General features: G+C 43.3%; 1 protein-coding gene across 1 annotated transcript in view; it reads left to right on the plus strand.

The window, feature by feature from the left end:
* Nucleotides 1–20,870, plus strand: part of MUC16 (mucin 16, cell surface associated) — a gene marked incomplete at its 5' end in the record, with an annotated part of 70,528 nt that extends 49,658 nt beyond the window's left edge. The window contains 14 exons of the mRNA XM_066635578.1: nt 99–125; nt 279–427; nt 818–885; nt 1,024–1,196; nt 5,296–5,322; nt 6,783–6,925; nt 7,266–7,367; nt 10,691–10,758; nt 12,085–12,232; nt 15,222–15,411; nt 16,033–16,196; nt 17,285–17,352; nt 19,108–19,280; nt 20,794–20,870. Of these exons, the coding sequence (XP_066491675.1) occupies nt 99–125; nt 279–427; nt 818–885; nt 1,024–1,196; nt 5,296–5,322; nt 6,783–6,925; nt 7,266–7,367; nt 10,691–10,758; nt 12,085–12,232; nt 15,222–15,411; nt 16,033–16,196; nt 17,285–17,352; nt 19,108–19,280; nt 20,794–20,870 (1,577 nt within the window). The remainder of the gene's footprint in view (nt 1–98; nt 126–278; nt 428–817; nt 886–1,023; nt 1,197–5,295; nt 5,323–6,782; nt 6,926–7,265; nt 7,368–10,690; nt 10,759–12,084; nt 12,233–15,221; nt 15,412–16,032; nt 16,197–17,284; nt 17,353–19,107; nt 19,281–20,793) is intronic.
* Between the last annotated feature and the right edge of the window lie 357 nt (nt 20,871–21,227).

The following is a 21,227-nucleotide window of genomic DNA, read 5'->3' on the forward strand; positions in this document are numbered from 1 at the left end:
TGAATGTCTATGCTCAGTGCCATTCATGAGCCACAAACCTAGAGTTGTGGGTTTGTATTTGCTAGTTTCACCATGAAATATCTCTTTTGTTTTCCTAGGTTATAATGAAACCCCTGCTGAATCAAGTAAGTATGATCTTTAAATTGTTAATAAATGTCCATGGCAGAAAAACAGAAAGCAGTTATATGGAGCCAGACAAAACAAGCAAAACTTTAACTCTGAAACCGTAGAGCATCATAATGAAGGCTATTTTGCTATTTTGCTTTCCATTGGTCTAGCTGTTCCACCCAGTACGACTGCAACTCCAACTCTTGCCATTGAAGAGTTCACTATGAATTTCACCGTGACCAACCTCAGATTCCAGGAAGAGATGAGAACTCCCCATTCAAAGATTTTCAGTTCTACAGAGAAAACATTCACTATTCTGGTAACGATGGCCCTTTCCCAGTTTGTGTCAATAGTCACTTACTAAATTTCAGTTAATAATAATGATAGAAATAATAGTAATTTTGTCCACTTTCCTCTTGGTGTCAAGTTTCCATGGTGCAGTGTTGAATTTTTAAGTGTTGTAATCCTCATTACAATGGTTTCTCTCCCCCCTCACACACATCATATATGTTTTTAATATTTAACAACCTTTTTACAATCTACATATTGGCACAAGGCAGAGAACAGAGGCAAGGGGAGGCAGTGGAGGCGGAGTAAACATAGAAACTGTATGCAATTATTCCTGTTACAATTGCTTAATCATTTACAGTGAAAGCGAGGGCTAAATTTTTTGTGGGTTAGTAAGTTAAGTTTTTCTTTTCTTTCTCAGCTTGGCAGAAATTTTGTCAAAACCAGTATTGGCCCGGCATATTTGGGATGCCAAGTGACAAATCTGAGGTAGGCCTTTCAGAACTATGTTAACATTTCTGCTCTGGTCACCCCCCATATAGAGGACAATGATGTCTTCCACTCTCGCCCATCACTTTGTCATGTTCAGAGCATTCCATGGAATATTCTCTCTCTTTCTCTTCCCAGACCTGTGAGAAATGGAGATGAAACCAGAATGGATGCCGTCTGCACTTACAGGAAAAATGCCACCACTCCTGTGTTCGAACGAGTCAAAGTGTACCATGAGTTAGTTAACATGACAAACGGCTTCACCAAGATGGGACCCTACAACTTGAAAAGATACAGTCTCTATGTCAATGGTAACATAAACATTTTATTCTCATTGGTTGTGTGTGTTCTTTACTAATAGTAGTAATTTGGCTGTTGGCCAATCAACCCCAATGCTATTGTTAGCGCCATAATGTCAAGAGACATGAGGATTCTGTATGCAGACCTGAATGCCTTTCCATTTGAAGATTTCCATAGCATATGATCAGTTTTTCTGCTAAGTGGCACTTACAAGGTCTTTTAAATAGTTTTGGTGTGAATTTATACGATATATATCAGTGTGTCCAACATGCAGCCTGCAACTTACATGTGGCCCATGAGGCCTCTTTTGGCAGCTCTCAAGGACCCTAATGCACCCATCGCCTCCTCCTGCTTCAGCAGCTTTTCAATCTCCCTGCTACACCATTCCGACTTCTCTTTTAGAGAAGGAGAAGCTGTAATGGCACGGCAGGAAGATTGAAAAGTCCCGGTGCACTTATATCTGCTTCCTACTTCTCTTCTGCCTTCTTCTTCTTCCACTGGCTGTTTTGAGTGACTTTGATGGCTCAGAACCTGGAAATAATTGGCAGTTAGGTCACCATGTCACCACCAATTACTTCCACATTTGTGGTACCGTGGCCTCTTAAGCAGTAAAAGTTGGACTGTCCTGATATATACAGTAGAACCTCCAAAGTTGACCACCTCTCTCTATTGACCACCTCCTTAAGTTGACCTAATTTTCACAGTATGGACAGACACTGTATATACACTATGGGAGACCAACCTCTCTGTATTGACCATCCCCAAGAGTTGTATCTTCACCACTTCGACCATTGCACAGAGTATTAATTTAACCTCTGTAAGTTGCCCACTGAACGCAATACTGTGGGCCTGTGTTTTGTCTGGTGTGTGCCATGTACCTGGACATGTACCAAGTTGTGAGGGACATGAGGTTGCTTGTGCATAGTGAAGCCACTGTCCTTTCACGTTGGTTCCCATCACCAGTGCATTACTTTACACTTATATTGAAACACAACTGCTATTTTGCTGCCTATTCTCCCGGTTTGGAGAGATCCTTCTGGAACACTTCACAATCCCTTCTGGTCTTCACCACTCCGAAAAGTTTAGTGTCATCCACTAACTTGTCCACCTCCCTGCTTATCCCTGTTTCCAGGTCATTTATGAAGATGTTGAAAAGCACCAGTCCCAGGACAGATCCTTGAGGCACTCCACTTTCCACCTCTCTCCACTTTTTTTGTCAATTGCCCATTGACACCCACTCTCTGTTTCCTGGTCCTCAACCAGTTATTATTAACAGTATTTAAACAGTTCCCAATCCATGAGAGGACCTGTCCTCTTATTCTCTGACTGTGGAGTTTTCTCAACAGCTTTTAGTGAGGGACCGTATCAAACACCTTCTGGCATTTAGTGAATCTGAGGAGACCCATTGGTCTGCCTGTCTGCTATGAAACCAAGTATTTTTTTTAACTTACAATTTTTTTTTAAGCTTATGAATTTTCAGGGGTTTTTTAAAACTGTTTGTGGGCTGTTTATTCTCTGTCTCTTGATATAGATATAGATGATATAAATAGTAACCATCACAAGAGGATCAATTCTCATTGATATTTGCAATAAAATTTTTAAAAAAATCCAATCTAAATAATAACTTGACCTTGCATTTGTTGTCCTAGGAGCTAAACATGATAATATTTAAATGCCTTTTTCCATGTGTTGACCACCTCCCTATGTTGACCAATTTCCACCAGTTCCTTGGGTGGTCAACTTAAAGAGGTTCTACTGTATTATTATGCATTTATCAATGTGTTTTGTTTGTTGTATTTGATTCTTAGTGTATGGCTATCTAAAGTTATGTTACTGAAGAATAAGAATAATGGAATAATTTTGCTTGCGTTTTTGTTATAAATGTCCATACCTGATGCTATTTCTGAGACACAAACCCAACATCATTGAAACCCTGCTTCTAATTTCAGCTAGAAATACCAGGATCCTTGCTTTTTTCACCATGAAATATCTGTTTCATTTTTCCTAGGTTATAATGAAACCCCTGCAGAAGCAAGTAAGTGTCATCTTTAAGTTGTTAATAAATGTCCATGACATAAAAGGAACAGTAAGGAAAACAGTTATATTGAACCAAACAAAAGAAGTCATACTTTCAATATCAGATAGTTGAACCTCAAGATGGTAGCCATTTTGTTTTCCATTTTGTTCCAGCTGTTTTACCAACTAAAATTGCAACCCCAGCCCCTACTGTTGAAGATTTCTCTGTGAATTTCACGGTGACCAACCTCAGATTCCAGGAAGATATGAGGACTCTGCATTCAAGGATTTTCAATTCAACTGAGAGAACATTCAGCACTCTGGTAACAACGACCACTTCCCAGTTGGTGACAATTTTAGTTAAAATGATTATAATTATTCACACTACGATGCTTCGTTATGTGTCTGGGATGCCATCAATGTGCATAGCACTTTAGCTGTGTAAAATGAGAGGTGCCTACTCCAAGTTTCGTACAATCTACATATTGACACAAGGCAGACAGCTTGGGTGAAATGAGGCAATGCAGGCAGGGTAAACAAGGAAATTGGATGTATTTGTTTCAAGTCTATGTACTTCAATACAGTGAGGATTAGTTTTTTGTTGGTTTTGTATATTCAGTGTTTCTTTTGTTTCTCAGCTTGGCAGAAATCTTGTCAAAACCAGTATTGGCCCAGCATATTTGAGATGCCAAGTGACAAATCTAAGGTAGGCCTTCCAGAACTGTGTTGACATTTCTGCTCTGGTCAGCTCCTCCCCCCCCCTTTCAGAACTAGTCTGAACATTCCATGGAACATTCTCTTTCCTTCTTTTCCCAGACCTGTGAGAAATGGAGATGAAACAGGAATGGACTGGGTCTGCACTTACAGGAAGAATGCCACCACACCTGTGTTCGAACGAGTCAAAGTGTACCATGAGTTAGTTAATTTGACAAACAGATTCAGCGCAATGGGACCCTACAACTTGGAAGGAAACAGTCTCTATGTCAACGGTAACCTAAACACTACTCTCCTCTCCTCCTTATCTGCTCCATCCTCTTTTTTTCCATTCCAAATCAGGGAGTGGGACAAGCAGAAACTGACACATCACCAGTAAACCAGGGGAGTTTTTAGCACTGGGACCCATTTTTTAGAATGAGAATATGTCGTGACCCACCGGAAGTGATGGGAAGTGACATCATCAAGCAGGAGGAGTTTTCACAATCCTAGGCTGTAATCCTACCCACATTTACCCAGGACTAAATCCCATTGACTATCATTATTAGAAGCATATACATAGTAACCTGTTCAAAGTAGAGATCCGTAACATTTCCCCAAATGCAGTCACATACCCTGGTAGCATCAAGTCTAAGATATTAAAACTAAAATATTGACATTAATAGGGACCCACCTGAAATTGGCTTGTGTCCCACCTAGTGGGTCCCAACCCACAGTTTGAGAAGCACTGGTCTACAATACTGGCATCAACTCTCTGAGGACTCAGGCAGAGAAAGATGTTTCTCAGCCCCGTTTCCAGAGATCCTCTAATTGGAGACCAGGGTCAGCCTTGGGAGCTGCAAGGTTGAATTGGAAACATGTTTTGTGGGGCCCCAAATTCACAGCCAAGGACTGTAGAATCTTAGCAATATAAATAAAATATATTACTGAATAGACTTTATATCTCTATGATAGAATGGAAAGCAATCAAAATGTGTATTTTAAAAGTGCATGTGAATTATTGGACTAAATGGATCTAAGCACATTTTAATATTTTAATATAAAATTGCATACTAGAGTAGATTGCGATAGCACAGGGCTCCCTTAAGCATGGCCCAATTGGGAGCAATTGGTCCAACTGGCTTAAGCCATTTCTGCCCAATGTTGCATACATGCAACAGAGACCAAATGTGCACACTGTGGACCAGGCAAAAATGGGTTCAAGCTGGCACTGTTGGAGATAGAACTGGAATCTTGTACATGCACTCCACCGCTGAGCTACAGTCCCATCTGCACTTTTGTATTATGATGAATAACTTGGCAATGAAAACCCCAAATCAATGCAGCCTCTGCACATCCTCCAGCATCTCCTTTTTTAACAACTCTGCCTTTCCATTCCAGGTTATCATGAACCACCACGTGAACCCAGTAAGTATAACAGTATGGAGCCAGACCAATATCAGGGCACTAACACCATTGTTTGGGCTGTGTGCCCTGGCATGGCACCTCATGGGTCCTCAGATGCATGTCCTCCAGGGACATCCCAGTCCTCCTGGGACTGTGCATTGTAGGCAGCCCCAAATGCTGTTGTCTGAGAAAAACCAAGCTGTAATCTCTTGGGGCACACTTTTCAAACAGCAAAAGGCAGAATTTTATCCCCTCTCACATTTATACCCCACCCTTCTTCCAAGGAATTCAGGGCTGCTTATGTGATTTCTCCCTGCTCTGTTTCCTTACAATAACCCTATAAGATAGGTTAGGAGTGAGTGAGTGATTAACCCAAGATCATCTAATGAATTTTATGGCTAAGCAGGATTTGAATCAAGGTCAAAGCAGAATATATAAGAACATAAGAACAGCTCCACTGGATCAGGCCATAGGCCCATCTAGTCCAGCTTCCTGTATCTGACAGCAGCCCACCAAATGCCCCAGGGAGCACACCAGATAACAAGAGACCTGCATCCTGGTGCCCTCCCTTGCATCTGGCATTCTGACATAGCCAGTTTCTAGAATCAGGAGGTTGTACACACGCATCATGGCTTGTAACCCGTAATGGATTTTTCCTCCAGAAATTTGTCCAATCCCCTTTTAAAGGCATCTAGGCCAGATGCCATCACCAGAACCATGTGGCAATGAGTTCCACAGACCAACCACATGCTGAGTAAATAAATATTTTCTTTTGTCTGTTCTAACTCTCCCAACACTCAATTTGAGTGGATGTCCCCTGGTTCTGGTGTTGTGTGAGAGTGTAAAGAGCATCTCTCTATCCACTCTATCCTTCCCATGCATAATTTTGTAAGTCTCAATCATGTCCCCCACTCAAGCGCCTCTTTTCTAGGGTGAAGAGCCCAATATACTAAGAGGCCCAATATACTAATATACTAAGCACTTTGATGTACTGTCTCTCTCTGATCCCTGGGAATGCAACATGTCTAGTAGGGTGGGTCATTTATCACCTGCAGGGACATGCAGAGATAAATGAATGAGACTCTGTTTAGACTTTAGTTCCATCCATTTGGAAAATTTCCCTGGCAGACAAGCTCAAGGAATTCATGCCTGCTTCCCCCCTCCCCCCCCCCCCGCTTGGAGATTTCCCTGAACTGTGACCAGTGAATTAGCCCACGGATGTAGAAGGCCTTAAAAATTCAGCCTCTAGGGTTTTTACTGGTAGTTTCCAGGACTCAAATGAAAAATAGACTTAATTTCATGTTGGAGATTGAAAGCTCACTGAAAAAAATGTGTGGTTCTCACTAACAAAGCAAATAGAAAACAAAGAAGACTGTTTGATTTCACTCTAGTGTGATACTGGGGCTACAGGAAACAATAAAGAGAAGGTATTTAATGTACATATAAGTGATGTGATTGCTTCCCCCCCCCGCCCCAATCAGGCTCTGTTGCAACGACTCCCCACACATCAATTAATGAACAATTCGTGGTGAACTTCACCATAACCAACCTCAGATACAAGACAGAGATGGAGAACCCCAGTTCAAAAACCTTCATTTCCACAGACAAATCAACCTCCAAACTGGTAAGTCGCAACTTTTGTGAGGACAGTCCTCTTAACTGTCATTTGGATGATGGATTGGATGGTCCAGCAGCCAGTCGAACTTCAGTCATTTAGCTCTCTATAGCCAGACAAAGGCTTCAGAAGGGTGAGAGAGAAAGAAAAATTCCCTTTTCCTTCATCCTTCCTAAAACTTTCACACATTGTGTGCCTCAAATAAACCTACAAGGCTGCCTTTCCAGGGTGGTGGAACAAAAATATTCCTGTGTGGATCTGGGGATGGATTGCAATATTTTATGGCAGGACCTCAGTTTTCCCTGTAATAGAGAATAAGACAGCTCAATCCTGTGCTCCTGGCGCCCAGGGCTGCAGCACTGCCAAAAATGGCTGCCGCTGCATCCTACGCACTCCGCAGGCAGCGCCAGAGGCTCCTCAGGAGAAGGGGACTTTCGTCCCTTTCTGCCCGGTAAGCGAAGTAGTCCCACAATTAGTAGAACTAATCAATTCTACATTGACAGTAGGGTCCACCAATCCTGCCTCCCTCCAGCCCCGCTTCATCCCCCCAGCATGCCTCCTCCCTGTCCTCTTCCTGCCCTCCGCCCACCTCCCCCCACCCTGGAACACCTCCTCCCCACCTCCTCCCACGACCCTACCTACCTCTCTGCTGCCTGGTGGTCCACGCAACCACTGAGCAGTAGAGGTTCAGTGCTTGCCCAGCGCTAGCCCAGCGCTGGGCGAGAACCAGCACTCCACCGTCACTAGGGACCACACATGTGCCTTATAGCACGTTTGCAAAAGTATGCATCAGTGGTGAACCAGGGTGCACTATATAGGATTGGGCCCTGAGTATTGCTTATCAGTTTGGAAGCAAAATGGGGCTATCTTTAAAAAAACAACACACTAGTTTGGAGTTTATGCAAATTTCAGGGACTCCTCAGATATGCAGAAGTATATTAGTTTACAGATTAAAAGAAAAGAAGTTTTATGGCCCAACAAGGACCTATGTTTGGTGGCTTCTAGAACTTACAAAATGGTGAACTTTTGGGGTGTGTGTATGTGTGTGTGAAGGAAGGTGGAAATTGATCTGCTTGAGTCTTCAACAGTTTATAGTATCCTGGGAGGGTTACAGTCAGAAGGTATTAAAAACCTAAGCTCCTCATGCTATATGGGTGGGTTTCAGGAGGAGGGAAAGGGAAAAGGGAAAGGTATCCTGTTTTTCCTGTCCCTCCTCCAAAAGCCTCATCCATTTTCACTATATAGCAATAAAACACTAAGTTGGGGGGGTCTGGTAACCAACCCTGATCCCTTTGGTCCTATATACGCGGGCAGTTTAGCAAGAGATTTTTAAATGGCTTCAAGCCCCAACCTGGGCATGTCTACTCAGGAGTAAGTCTCATTATAGCCAGTGGGTTTACTACCTGGTAAGTGTGGATAGGATTGCAGCCCGAGAGTGGTACAGTTGGAGGACCTAAGCTCACAGGAGGAGGTGTTCCAGGGTGGGGGGAGGTGGGCGGAGGGCAGGAAGAGGACAGGGAGGAGGCATGCTGGGGGGATGAAGCGGGGCTGGAGGGAGGCAGGATTGGTGGACCCTACTGTCAATGTAGAATTGATTAGTTCTACTAATTGCGGGACTACTTCGCTTACCGGGCAGAAAGGGACGAAAGGAAGCTCACCTAAGCAGGGCTATAAAGAGAAGATGGTCAGGCAAAGCTGTAGATTCAAGATTTCATATCCTGACTGTGAGTCTGTCTGACTAGATATTCTCTCATCCTAGCTGGGCCGAATATTGGAAAAGAGCAGTGTTGGGCCTGGATATATGGGATGCAGTATTGCAGCTCTTAGGTAAGTCATCTTGAGATTATGAAATCTTTCTGCAACAAGAAAGTCACACAACAAGGCACAATGTTGGAAACAGCTGTAAAAACTATCTGAACCACTGGTCACTTTGTGACTCCATTAATGTATTCTTATTCTATGATTAATGTCATCATCATCTGGTCATTTATCAGGATTTGCACCTCTGTTAACTGGAATTGATAACTCATCTTCCAAGAAAAGAAACTGTATTTTTAATAAGTAGAATCTTTTCAAAAAAAAGAAAGAAAAAGAATTATCCAGGTGAATGTCTGGCTGTTCAATTTCCAGATCTATGGAGAATGGGATGGCTACCAAGGTAGACACCATCTGCACCTACAGAAGGAACTCCACAACACCCCCATTTGATCGAGTGAAGGTGTACCATGAAATAATTAATCAGACACAGGGTTTCATCAGGATGGGACCCTACACACTGGGTGAAAACAGTCTCCATGTGAATGGTAAGCAGTTATTTTTTCATCTGTGCCATGTAACAGCATGTTACCTGAGAACAATTAGAAGTTGCAGGATCAGAACATAAAAGGTCCAAGCAGACTAGCTGTGGCCAACCAGATGCTCCCAGGGAGCCCACAAGCAGGGCACAAAGACAAGAACCCTCTCCTACTCTTGCTGCCCATCTACTTGATTCAGTAGTGTACATCTCTGAACATGGAGGCTCTGTTTAGCTATCACAACCTGTTTCAAGAGACCTCTCCTCCAGTTGATGGGAACGTAATGGCAAGAGAGGGCATTTGCCTTCCTGTCCTGCTTGTAGGCTTCCCAGTGTTTATGTGGTTTCCTAGGGCAACAAGAAAATGCCCTTTCCCCCATTGGTAGGCAATAAAATGGAGGGCTGAGGCATTGTTTTCTCTGGGGTAAGTAGGGGTGAAATTAAGGGATGAAGCTTACCACAGGTGTGGGGAGGAGGGGAAAGGGCATAGCTCAGTGGCACAGCACACTTTCAAATACACATGGCCCCCTTTTGAAATCCTGGAGAATCACAGCCAGTTAGTGAAGACAAGTATTGAGCTAGATGGACCAATAGTTTGAATTGATAAAAGGTATAGGTTCACCAGCTGGTGACTTCTAATTTTTATTTTGCCTGAAACACCCCTCTAAGTGACAAGTCACAGCTCAGCATTGTTCCAGGGCTCCCTGAGAAAAAATATTGGCTGCCAGTAGTGGGAGAGGGTGCCTTTTTCCCCTCAGAACTGCACTAATGACTGCAGCATTATTTGGACGGGGTTTCTGAGAGAAAAAAAAAGAGCCCAGCCACAAAATGGTATTCCCCACTTGGATTTTCAGGTCAGAAGTCTCCGTTTTGGTGTGGTGGAAGTACAGGTGCCTCCCCAGCAAATATTTAAACTTTTCTGATATTCACTAATAGATCTGTGGCAGACCAATGCCTTGATCACATCTCAGACTATTGCAATGTGCTTTAACTGGTGGGTGGATCTATTTCAATTTTTTTAAAATGTAAAACAAAAACAGATCCACCTATTCCAACAGTTCACCTATTTCCAAGCCCAACAGCTGATGCAGAAGTATGTTGCAGAGTATGCCTTTGCATATATGTTTTTACAATTCTATGCATAGAATTTATAGACCTATGGTATCTGCTTTTTCTAAAATCCAGTGCATGAGGGACAGGGTGGAGCCTGGAACCACATGTTCCACTGTGAATTTTGGCATGGTAACATCCCCGCATGCTTGACATGGGGCTGTCCTTGAAGAGTATTTGGAAACCAGTGCAGAATAATGCAGCCAGGTTGCTTTCAGGAGCCTCGTATGTAGTGCGTATGACTCCCAATTTATTTGAACTGTGTTGGCTCCCTATTTGTCTCCAGGTCCAATTCAAGGTGCTGGTTAATACCTGTAAAGCCAATAAATGGTTTGGGTCCAGGATCCCGTAAGGACTGCCTGCTTCCACAGGAATCTGCCCGGCAACTAAGATCTTCAGGAGAGGCGCTGCTCCGCGTGCCAGCACTATCGGACGTTTGGTTGGCAAGCACGCGGGACAGGGCCTTCTCTGTCACGGCACCCAAGCCTTGGAACTCTCTCCCCCAGGGAAACCATCTCTTTTGGTCATTCAGCGGCTATTAAAGATGTGGTTGTTTCAATTTTATTCCATTGATTGATTGATGGACTTTCTGATCATATTTTATTGATTATTCTGTACTTATACATTGTTGCTTTCAACAAACAGTGTTTGTATTGTTTTTAATTCCTTATGAGCCACTTTGCTGGTTTATCAAAAGGCAGCAGAAAAATGCTCAGATAAAAGTGATTGATCAATAAATAATCTTATTTGGCACCACTGTTTTGCCAGGCTGCTGCTTCTTCCTCGTTTCTGGTTGAGTCATGGGTGAAGCGATCCCACCCAGCTAGGGATTATTTAGTGAACAGATTGATGTCATGGTGCTATGTAACCAATCAGATTTGGTTGTGTGATTTGTTGCTGAGAGCATGTGTGGGTGATGTTAAGTGAAGGCAAAAGTTCAGCAGTTTACACCCACTTTCCTCAGAGTAAGCCCATTGAGCATGATGAGGCTTACTTCTAAGTAGACATTCATAGGGTTGGGCTGTTGTTTACATTGTGGTCACTTGCAGCAAGTGCCCTTACTTGTCCTCGCTGACATCATAAGTGCAGTGATCATAATATACAGGAATAAAATGGTCATTTACAATCTCTCCTTAGAGAGATTATCATCAAATATTATCAAGATTATTAAAAGAACAGATGAAAAGTGTAAATAAGCTTTTGAAGATACCCTCCCAATAATGGCTGCTGCAAAATATCAGTGATCTCCACAAAGCTCAACAATGAAACATCTACTCTGAATGCTGAAACATACAGAAATTGAATGGCTCAAAGGTCAATGGCAGAAAATCAAAATGTTTGGAAAATAAATATACAATACTGCTTAGATTTTAGAGATGAATTATAATATTGTATGCATATGTTAGCTTCTGGTACCCTAAAACATTGCCTTTTTCTTTGTGTAGAATGTGTGTTTATAATTGTCTGTTCCCATTATATATTAACCCCCCCATCCCTATTCCCACTTAAAACTAACAATGTACATGTAACTGAAATAATCTCTTATTCTTTTTCTGTCAACCCTTGTTTCCATTTCCCTGCTCTTTCTCTGTAGTCTCTCTTATGTCTATTTCTAGACTGTAAGCCCTTTGGGGCAGGGGCCTGTCCTTTTGTTCTTTGTATAGTGCCACATACTTTGATGGCACCACAACTACAATAATAATATCGTTGTAATAATATAAATATTTGTATTAAAACTCCTTCCAGGATTCTCACTGTCCACAAGGTCTACAACCAAGCCATTTCCTCCAACCCTGGCTCCAGACACGATGGTGGCATACGACCTTGGCTTCACAATAATCAATGAGAACTTGACCAATACGGACCCATCATCACCAGAATACAGAGCACTGATGACCTCCATCAATGACAAGGTAAGGAATTGCAGTTTGGACTCCACTGTCATTGGAAGCAAAAGGGTTGGGGAGAGCAAGAGGTAGAGTAGGGAGATGATGCCACTGGTTCTGGACTCCCTCACATCCTTTAACACTCTCTTTAGATCTCCCACCACCTTTTCTGTAAATGTGTTTCTTTAACCCTGCGGTTTTCAAACTCTCAGGGAGTTTGAAACCTGCAGTAAGTCTTTGGGGGGCGGGGGGGAGGCAGCGACGTGATCCCCAGGATTGCAAAAGCGGAAGCGGAGCACGATCGCCCCACTCTCCCTTTCCCTGACCTGGGGTGCCCTGCAGGCACTTGCACAGGGCTTCCCACACACAGGGACGGCTGCTGCAGGGACTGGAGGGTGCACCCCAGTCCCTGCAGCCCCGTCAGAAGGGAAAGCGGAGCAATTGTGCTCCGCTTCCGGTTTTGCAGAGCGGGGTGCAATAGCTCCACTTTCACTTTTCCTGACCTCGGGCAAGTGCACCCAAGCCCCTGTAGCCCCCCTGAGCGGCGCGATCCTGCAGATCACGCTGCTGCCTTCCCCCGTCTCCTGGCTGCCCCTCCCCTTAAGGGGGCAGAGGCCAGGACCTACAGGCTGGGGCGTCGCAACGCCCCAGTTTGAATACCACTGCTTTAACCTCTTAATTCTCCCATTCCTTTATTTCAGAATTTCCCTCTGTGCTGCATTCCACTTCTCTTGTGTTCCACTTTAAGTAGGAGCATTTTTCACATTTGTTCCAGAATTCAAGCATGCACAGTTTCATTCATTTGCTTCTTCTACCCCTCCCCCCATATTGCCAATCATAGGATCATAATGGTGTGAAGGAATCTTGAAGGTCATCCAACCCAACTCCCTTGCTCAGTGCAGGCAACTGTTGTAGCATTCCTGACAGGTGGCCATTCAGCTTCTGCTTGAAAACTCTCCCAATGCGGGACAGCCCACAGATGTACAAGGCAGGCTATTCCAGTGCTAGGCAGCTCATAACAGTTAGGAAAGTATTCCTCATGTTTAGCCTAAATCTGCTTCCTTGTAGTTTCAACCATTGGTTCTAGTCCTACCTTCAGGATCCACAGAGAGGAAATCCTCTTGTTCTTCTGTGTGACTGTCCTTCAGATACTTCAAATACTTCAGATATCTGAGGACAGCAATTTATTGACCCCCTCTGGGTCCATTCCAGTTTATCAATATCCTCAAAATGTGTTGCCCAAAACTAGACACAGTATTCCAAATCTGACTAGTGCAGAACAGAGTAAAATGATTACTTCTCTTGAGGGACTCTGTGGCTCTGTTAATGTAGCCCAATATTGCATTTGCTTTTTCTGCAGCTCCATCACACTGCTGGCTCATGGTTCAGCTTGTGGTCCACTAACCTATGCATGTTAACTTAGAGCAGGGGTGTCCAAACATTTTGGCAGGAGGGCCACATCATCTCTCTGATACTGTGTCAGGGGGCCTGGGAAAAAAGAATTAATTTACATTTAAAATTTGAATAAATTTACATAAATGAATTTATTAGAGATGGAACTTATATGAATGAATGAAAGTCTTGCAGTACCTCAAGGCCTCTAAAAGGCCTTGCACAATGCAAGGCCAGCCTTTCCTTCTCTGCCACTGCTGCATCACAGATGTGAAACAGCAAGTAGTAGAGGGAGCCCTTGTCCCACAGCTCAGATGAGAAGTCAAACAGTCGTCCTCATGCTGAGAGCAGTTGCATCAGGCCAGCATGGACTCCATCAAGTCTCTGGAGGATCAGAGGCTCCTTGGAGACTGAGGGCTTCCTGAGGGCCTGATTGTGAGCCCCCGAGGGCCGCAAGTGGCCCCTAGGCCGGGGTTTGGGCACCCCTGACTTAGAGTTATGTTCCATTGTGTTCAGTGGGGCTTACTCTCAGGAAAGCCATTCTGTGTTCTTTTGTGTTTTTATTATTGTTTGGTTTTATTCTTTTGGAGCAATTCTCCACATTGAATTCTACTTGGGGTTTCTAATATTGGCCATCTGCCAGTTTCCCCAGGCATCTGAGATACACTTTTTGGTCCTGATGTGTAACTTAATTGTATGAAATCAAATGCCTTGGCCATGTTGGTTTGGTGTGAAGCATGTGACTGATTTCTTCTCATGCACTGTATGAGGATAAACAGATTGAATTCCAGTGGGATCTAATACTATCTGTTAAACAATTGCAGTTAAATCATCTCTTCAACCAAAGTGAAATTCGTGGTGGATTCAAGTTTTGCAAAGTAACTGGATTAAGGTCAGTGCTCAACTCAAACAAAATAGACATGAACTTATCTGTTTCTATATTATCACATGTATATCCTGCTCTTTCTCCAATGAGAAAGGGGCTCTGTGAAGGAAATGATGTCTTGGGGGAACAGCTATGCCACTGACTTCCTTCTTGATCTCTTAATACCTGGAGGGGTACACATTATAGCCACCTTGTACTCCTTCACTGTCTGCAGTTAGAGGTGTTTTGCTTTGGGCTTTCCTAGCTGTACTGTAAGGACCTTTATGACAGATAATTGTGGGAGTAAGAATAGCAAGTGCAGCAAGAGAATGCAGAAGGTCCCCGGTTCAGCTCTTGGTGTCTCTATTTTGGTTGGGAAAGATCCTTCCCTCTCTGAACCTCTGGAGAAACAATCCTGTGGGGTCAAGCTGCGAAAGGGTAGCTAGCCCAGGTCACCCAATATGTTCCATGGCTGAATGGAGATTTGAACTCAGATCTCACAGTCCAAGTGCAACATTCTAATCCTTACACACCACCTTGGCTCTCTTGTGGCTCTCATTCATACAACTTGAGCCACCTGTCTCAGTTTAGTGGAATGGCTCATATCTGAAGGAGGAAAATGATGCACTCTGGTTTCTACCTTCTGCCCCAAGAGAGGCATTGTATACAATCCTATGAAAGGTGCTATTGTTCCAATAGTCCAGATTACAGCCATGTTTCTTGAATCTTTTGAATGTTTTGAAATCTGTTCTCAACCAGGCTCTTTCCTTCTTCTCCCCACTGCTCACTCGCAGATATGGGTCAATTGTGGTGGACTGTAAGTGTTATTTCAACCCTGCAATGAACATCAGCAAAGAAGTTGTGAAAGATACATTTCAGCGAGAGACATGGAACGTCACCTCCATGTGGCTGGGCAATAGGTTCCAGCTCAAGGGCGTGACTGTGAGAGGTACATGAGGTGATGGGGTAGTTAAAAAGACCCTGATGGCTACAAAAAAAAGTGTCACCTTCAAACCCTTGAGGGTGACAAGGAGGTTGCATTTGTTTCTGAAACTAATAGGCCCTGTTCTAAATGCATTCCATTTGCATGAGATTTTATTCATTCCACAATAAATGGGCTAGAGAACAAATGAAGCACGTGACAATGAATGGTGGGTTCATTTTTAGAATCTCCATTTGTTGCTGTTTGTTTTCAGGGGGCAGGGGTAGAAAAAGACTCTTACTTGTAACTGCAGCTCGCCCATGAGCTTCTAGGTATGACCTCCTCCTGGCAGCAGTCAATATTTTTACCCATATGGGAAAGGTTACAGTGTCACTGCAGGGCAGTGTGGGTAAAATATGGGACTCTTGAAGAGAGATACAGTTAAAATTAAAATAAAATTTGATTTTTTTTCTTTAAAAAACCCTAAATAATTGATGAAAATGAACAAAAATTTCAAAACAAAAATGGCAAAACAAAACCAGAGATTATTATATATCCCTAGAAACCTCTGTGGGGCGAGTCATAGCTCAGGTCACCAGCTATCCACTTCTAGAATCACTGAGTCTTGCTTCTTTAATTCTGCCTCAGCTCTAGACCCTGTTATCGAGCCTATGACCGATGGTCCTCCACTCAGCTTAAGACGGAAACCTTTCAGTTTGAATTTCACCATAACCAACCTGCCATACACTGCGGAAATGAAGAACCATGACTTGGATGTCTACCACCATACCAAAAGAAATGTTGAGACTGAGGTTAGTTGATGAAAGCAAAGCCACATTTTGGTAAAATTTCATTAGGTTTGGTGGAAGCCAATCACAGGAATCAGCATCCATGGGTCTTACTCAAGAAAACATGCAGCAGCACCTCTAGTGTCAGATTTGCTAGGGAGATTAATCATGCGGTGTAGGATGATCAGAACTCCAAAGACAGGACAGAGCAAGCAGTAGCCAGGTAAAGGCCCAGAAATCAGTAGCATAGTCCAAGATGGGAAGAGCACATTTCCCCAAATCTGTTACTTAATTGTTTCTCCAGCTTGCTCTGCACTTCATTCTACTCTTCTTGAATTCCAGTGTGTAAATAACTGCCCAGTTCTATCATGGATTGGGTTGGAGCATGGAGGGCTTTACTGTTCAACGGTCATAAAATGGCCTCTGGCACCAGTCGTTTTAGTTATGCTGCCACATAGTGCTGGAAGCCTGCTGCCAGACCTACAAAGATAGGTGCAACAGCAGCAGCAGTGAATCAAGGCAGGGAGGGGGCAGAACAGGTGGTGGAGGTGGTGGAATGGGACAGGGAGGGAGGCAGACCAGGGAAGGTATCAGCGACACTCATGTGTGCCAATATCCTATCACACATTGACCCGGGAAAGCATATCAGGCTTGGGAAGGAGGTCAAGATTCGGCGTGCACTACTACTGCTGAACCCACCCTCTTCCTAGACCTGATCCGCCAACACCTGCCAGCACCCTTTACCAGCACCTGCCCACCCCTCCCCTGTTCCACCCTCCCTCTGCCCCATTCCACCACCACCCACCCCCGCATGTCCTTACCTGATCTGAAGAGTCTTTGGTCATCCAACCGCCTTGCCAGCAGCCCAACAGTGTGTTTCAGTGGAAGTTATTTTGCGATTGCTGTAAAGCAGCCTCTGCTGCCAGCACCTGGCCAGCATAAGATTGGGCCATCACGAGTACTAATCCTTTCACCAGCATGTTCGAATAGAGCAGAAGCTCCCCCATTCTAATGTTTAAAAAGTAGTCTCCAACAGATACCATCATCCTGTTCTCCAGTTATCCACACATCTGTGACTTACTAATTTCTCCCATTTTTTTCTCCTTTGACAGCTCAACAGCCTGTTCCTAAACAGCGACTTAGCAAAGAATTTCCATGGCTGCTCTGTGGAAAACTTCAGGTGTGTTTACTGAAAGGCCACAAAGCCCCCTAACACACAGAGACATAGACACACACACACACACACACACACACACACACACAGTCACTGAACAATAAAACATATATATATTTTATATGACATCTGAAGAAGGCAAAAGCTAAAACATTTTACTTAGTTTTCCTAAACGTTTGGTGTAAACAATTGCACCAAAATTTCAACAATGTAATATTTGAATTGAATGTCAGGGGATTTCCCCTTAAAAACCTCTGAGAATTTTAAAGGGAAGCCAAACAAATTTCTAGAGGATGTATGACATTTCTTCATTGGGGGGGGGGTGTTCTCTTTGCCACTCCCTTGTTTTAAAGCTATCTCTGTTTTGTCATTTGTTAAAATATGGTATAATAAGGTAGTGTTGGGCAGTATTCTTCTAGAAACCAGAGATTACTTGAATATAAGGCTGTTTAGATACTTTTGGTGAGGAAAAAGTGAGAGGGAGAAATTTGAAACTGAAGGCAAGGTTAATTGAAACTCATTTGGAATCGCAGAATTCTGTTTTCACATTATTATTATTATTATTATTATTATTATTATTATTATTATTATTATTAACTAGGATAATTTAAGATAGGGTGTGATTGCCCCAAAGTGTCCCCCAGTTCTAACCTGACACTCTAACCCACTACCCCCACCTGCTTTTCTGGCCCAGGGCATGGTCTGAAGTAATCATCTTGCTGAATACAAATGGAGAATAGATGAATGCACCTTTCAGTGATTCTCAACCACTGTGCTCTGGTCCACAGGTGTGCCATAGGAGTTTGCTGAATTTATTATCTATTAAGTAAATATAATTTATTAATAGGGCCGCTGAGGGATGTGAACCCCCACCAGTGGCATGGTGTGCTTTGTCAATTGTCAAAAGACTGATGGTGTGCCTTGACAATTTTATTGCCTTATCAGTGTGCTGTGAGATGAAAAAGGTTGAAAATTCTAAGTAGATAGATTATTGGTTGAACATCATCGAAGTACATGGCACTTTATGGATTGCTAAAACCTGGGAAGCAGATACAGGTGGGATCTCGGTATCCACTGATTTGGTATCCACTGATTGACTCACACTGATACCAAGGTCTTTAAATGCCTTGTAACAAGGGAAAAAAATCCAATTTCCTACCTTTGCACTGTTAAATAATTATAATTTCATTCCATTAGATTCCATTATTCACCCCATCTAGTGGTGAAATGTGGTATAGTGTCTATACCAATGTTTTCTGGGGAGACAACAGAGAAGCAAGAAACCAGGAATTGGATCTTTAACGCTATTTTTCCACTGATTTGGTATCCACTGATTTTTTTTTTTTAATCCACTGAGGGCTCTGGAATGAAACCTCAATGGATAACATGGCACGACCTGTATTTTACATCACTGTCCCTCTAAAGCCTTCACCACTGCCTGAAAAATAACTAATATATCTCTTGCGTATGAATTTTCAATTACAACTTGGAGATCTATTGTCAGGTGGGAAGAAGGGATGACAGAGACTTTAAACAAACCAATAACTAAAAAAGAAGAAGGAATAACCAAGTGTCAGTAATCGTCTGCAACTCTGGCTTCATAAGATCAGGCTGTTAAACACCATAATGGTGCTATTCCATACATGCTTACTTGGAAGTCAGTCCCATTGTCTCTAATAGGGCTTAGTCTTAGGTAAGTGAATGTTGGATCGCAGCCAAAATCTCTGTGGTACCTCAAGGCTAGTATTTTTTTCCCCCCAGATCCACAGCCCAGAAAAATCAAACTGGCATTGATTCTGTTTGCCAGTTCACCATGGATCACAGCTCAAAGAGTTTTGAAACAGCTTTGGTGTATGATATATTCAAGAACCTGACCAGGAAAGCCTCCATACTAGGAAACTACACACTGGATGACAAAAGTTTGCATGTTAATGGTAAGATGGGCATGGAACATCTTTTAGCATGGTGATGGTTACTGGGTAACCATGGATAAGGCAGATACTGAAGTTCAACAGGGGTGTTGTAGTCTACCTTTACCCCATCTTTCCCAGTATTCCAGACTTTTTTTCTTTCCAAATATTTTCCAGATTACCCTCCAGTGGCAGTACCAGTAATGCACAAGGAAGGTGGGTATTTTCCTCCCTCTCAAATTTTCATACCATCACAAATGGTGTGCACCTAAAGCAGAGTCAGCTCTGGAGCGATTGTGCCAATTAGGCCCAATCGGGCCCTGCGCATGAGGGGTCCCCATGCTAGGGCATTGAGCGGATTGCCCACTGCAGTAGTCAGCACCTAATTTGTCAATCGGAGCTCACAAGGCTGGCACAGCAAGCAGAGCAGCTCCACTTGCCAGCTTTCTTGTCTACATTTGTCCCCAAATGCCCTCCCTTGGAGGCAGTGACATAATCACATCACTGCCACTTACGTCCATGTGCTGCGCTTTGCGGCAGGCACCATTGACCCTGGGTGCACCTGCTGCTTGTCCAGAGAATAGGGGGGGCTGTGGGGGTGAGGGCCTCATGCAAAATTGTGTCACCTCTGGCTCCACAGCCGCTAAGGCCAGTTCTGACCTAAAGAATCAGCCTAATGTAAGCAGAATCATTCTGGAGATCTCAGTGGCTAACAGCACTATCATGTGCACGTCTACTCAGAAGTAAGACCCATTCTGTTTAATGGGGTTTACTCCCAGGAAAGCATGTCTAGGATTGCAGCCTAAGAGGTTTTGGTTTGTAATTATTGGTCCTTTTGTCTTTTTAGATCTGCCTTTTTGGGCAATTATCCTCATCTGCCTGTCTGTCCTATTGGGTTTCATCCTTCTTTTCCTCATATGCTGCTTGGTGAGTTTTCACTTTGAAGACAGAAGTCTTGTTTGGGTTTTTTTAATGCAAGTGATGTGTAGCGCTCTCCAATTTATGGCTACTAGTAATAGCCTAGCAGAAGAGGAACTCAATGCCCATGGATCCCAGCTCAGCAATTGGAGTGGTCCATTCCATCTCACCTCTTCTTCTGTTGTAGCCAATCAGAATGGCCACTTACAGAGCCAGTTCTAGGAAGGGAAGACCCAAAGAGGAGATGATCACAGTCAGGAGAATGGAAGGGGCATCACTGTCTCGCCTCTTCCTTTGGGTCAGCAAGGTGGAATGGTTGTTAAAGCAGGCCATTCTGGGAGGGAAAGGGCCAAATGGGAGCTGATCACAGCCAGAGAGATGGAGGGGGGGTTTGTATGGGTATCTATAGATAGCAAATATATTGATTTATATATTTTTTAAAAACCAGATTGCCTTCTGCCTGAGAAGGAGAGTGGGCAAGTATCAAGTCCAGCAGAACATTTGGGGTGTCTACTTCCCACACCTGGACATGCGAAAGATGCGGTGATGTCAACTCTGGAGCTATGACTCCACCTTCTGAAAGGGATCAAATTTGCACACAGCCTCCTTACTCCTGCAGTTACCTTGCAGGAAACAGATGTTTACGGTAGCTGGAATGAGTCGATGGACAAAGAAGAGAATTACGATCAAAACTGAGAGAGCTTGAACAAAGAAGCAATACGTCTTGGCAGACTTTTGCTGATTTTTCACAGACTTCACTGAAATACAGTATATATATTCTATTGAACTCTGCTGGACACAGGAAGCCAGACAGGCTCCATTTAATTTATTTATTAATGCACTGTGTAATTTGGGACAACCTTTTTTGTTTCTTTTTTTTTTTTTAAAAGACATACTTGCAAAAGTAACAGTTAGATTGAGTATTAAGAAGTAGTCAGAATCTGCCTGGAATGAAGATCAGTGTTAAGTAGCTTGCGTTTTTCTTCCCTGAAAAGTAAGAAATTGGAAGATCAACAAAGGTCAACTTCTACAGCACTTTAAATTATTTTCATA

The sequence above is a fragment of the Tiliqua scincoides genome, chromosome 8 (assembly GCF_035046505.1).
Source record: "Tiliqua scincoides isolate rTilSci1 chromosome 8, rTilSci1.hap2, whole genome shotgun sequence".
NCBI classification, from domain to species: domain Eukaryota; kingdom Metazoa; phylum Chordata; class Lepidosauria; order Squamata; family Scincidae; genus Tiliqua; species Tiliqua scincoides.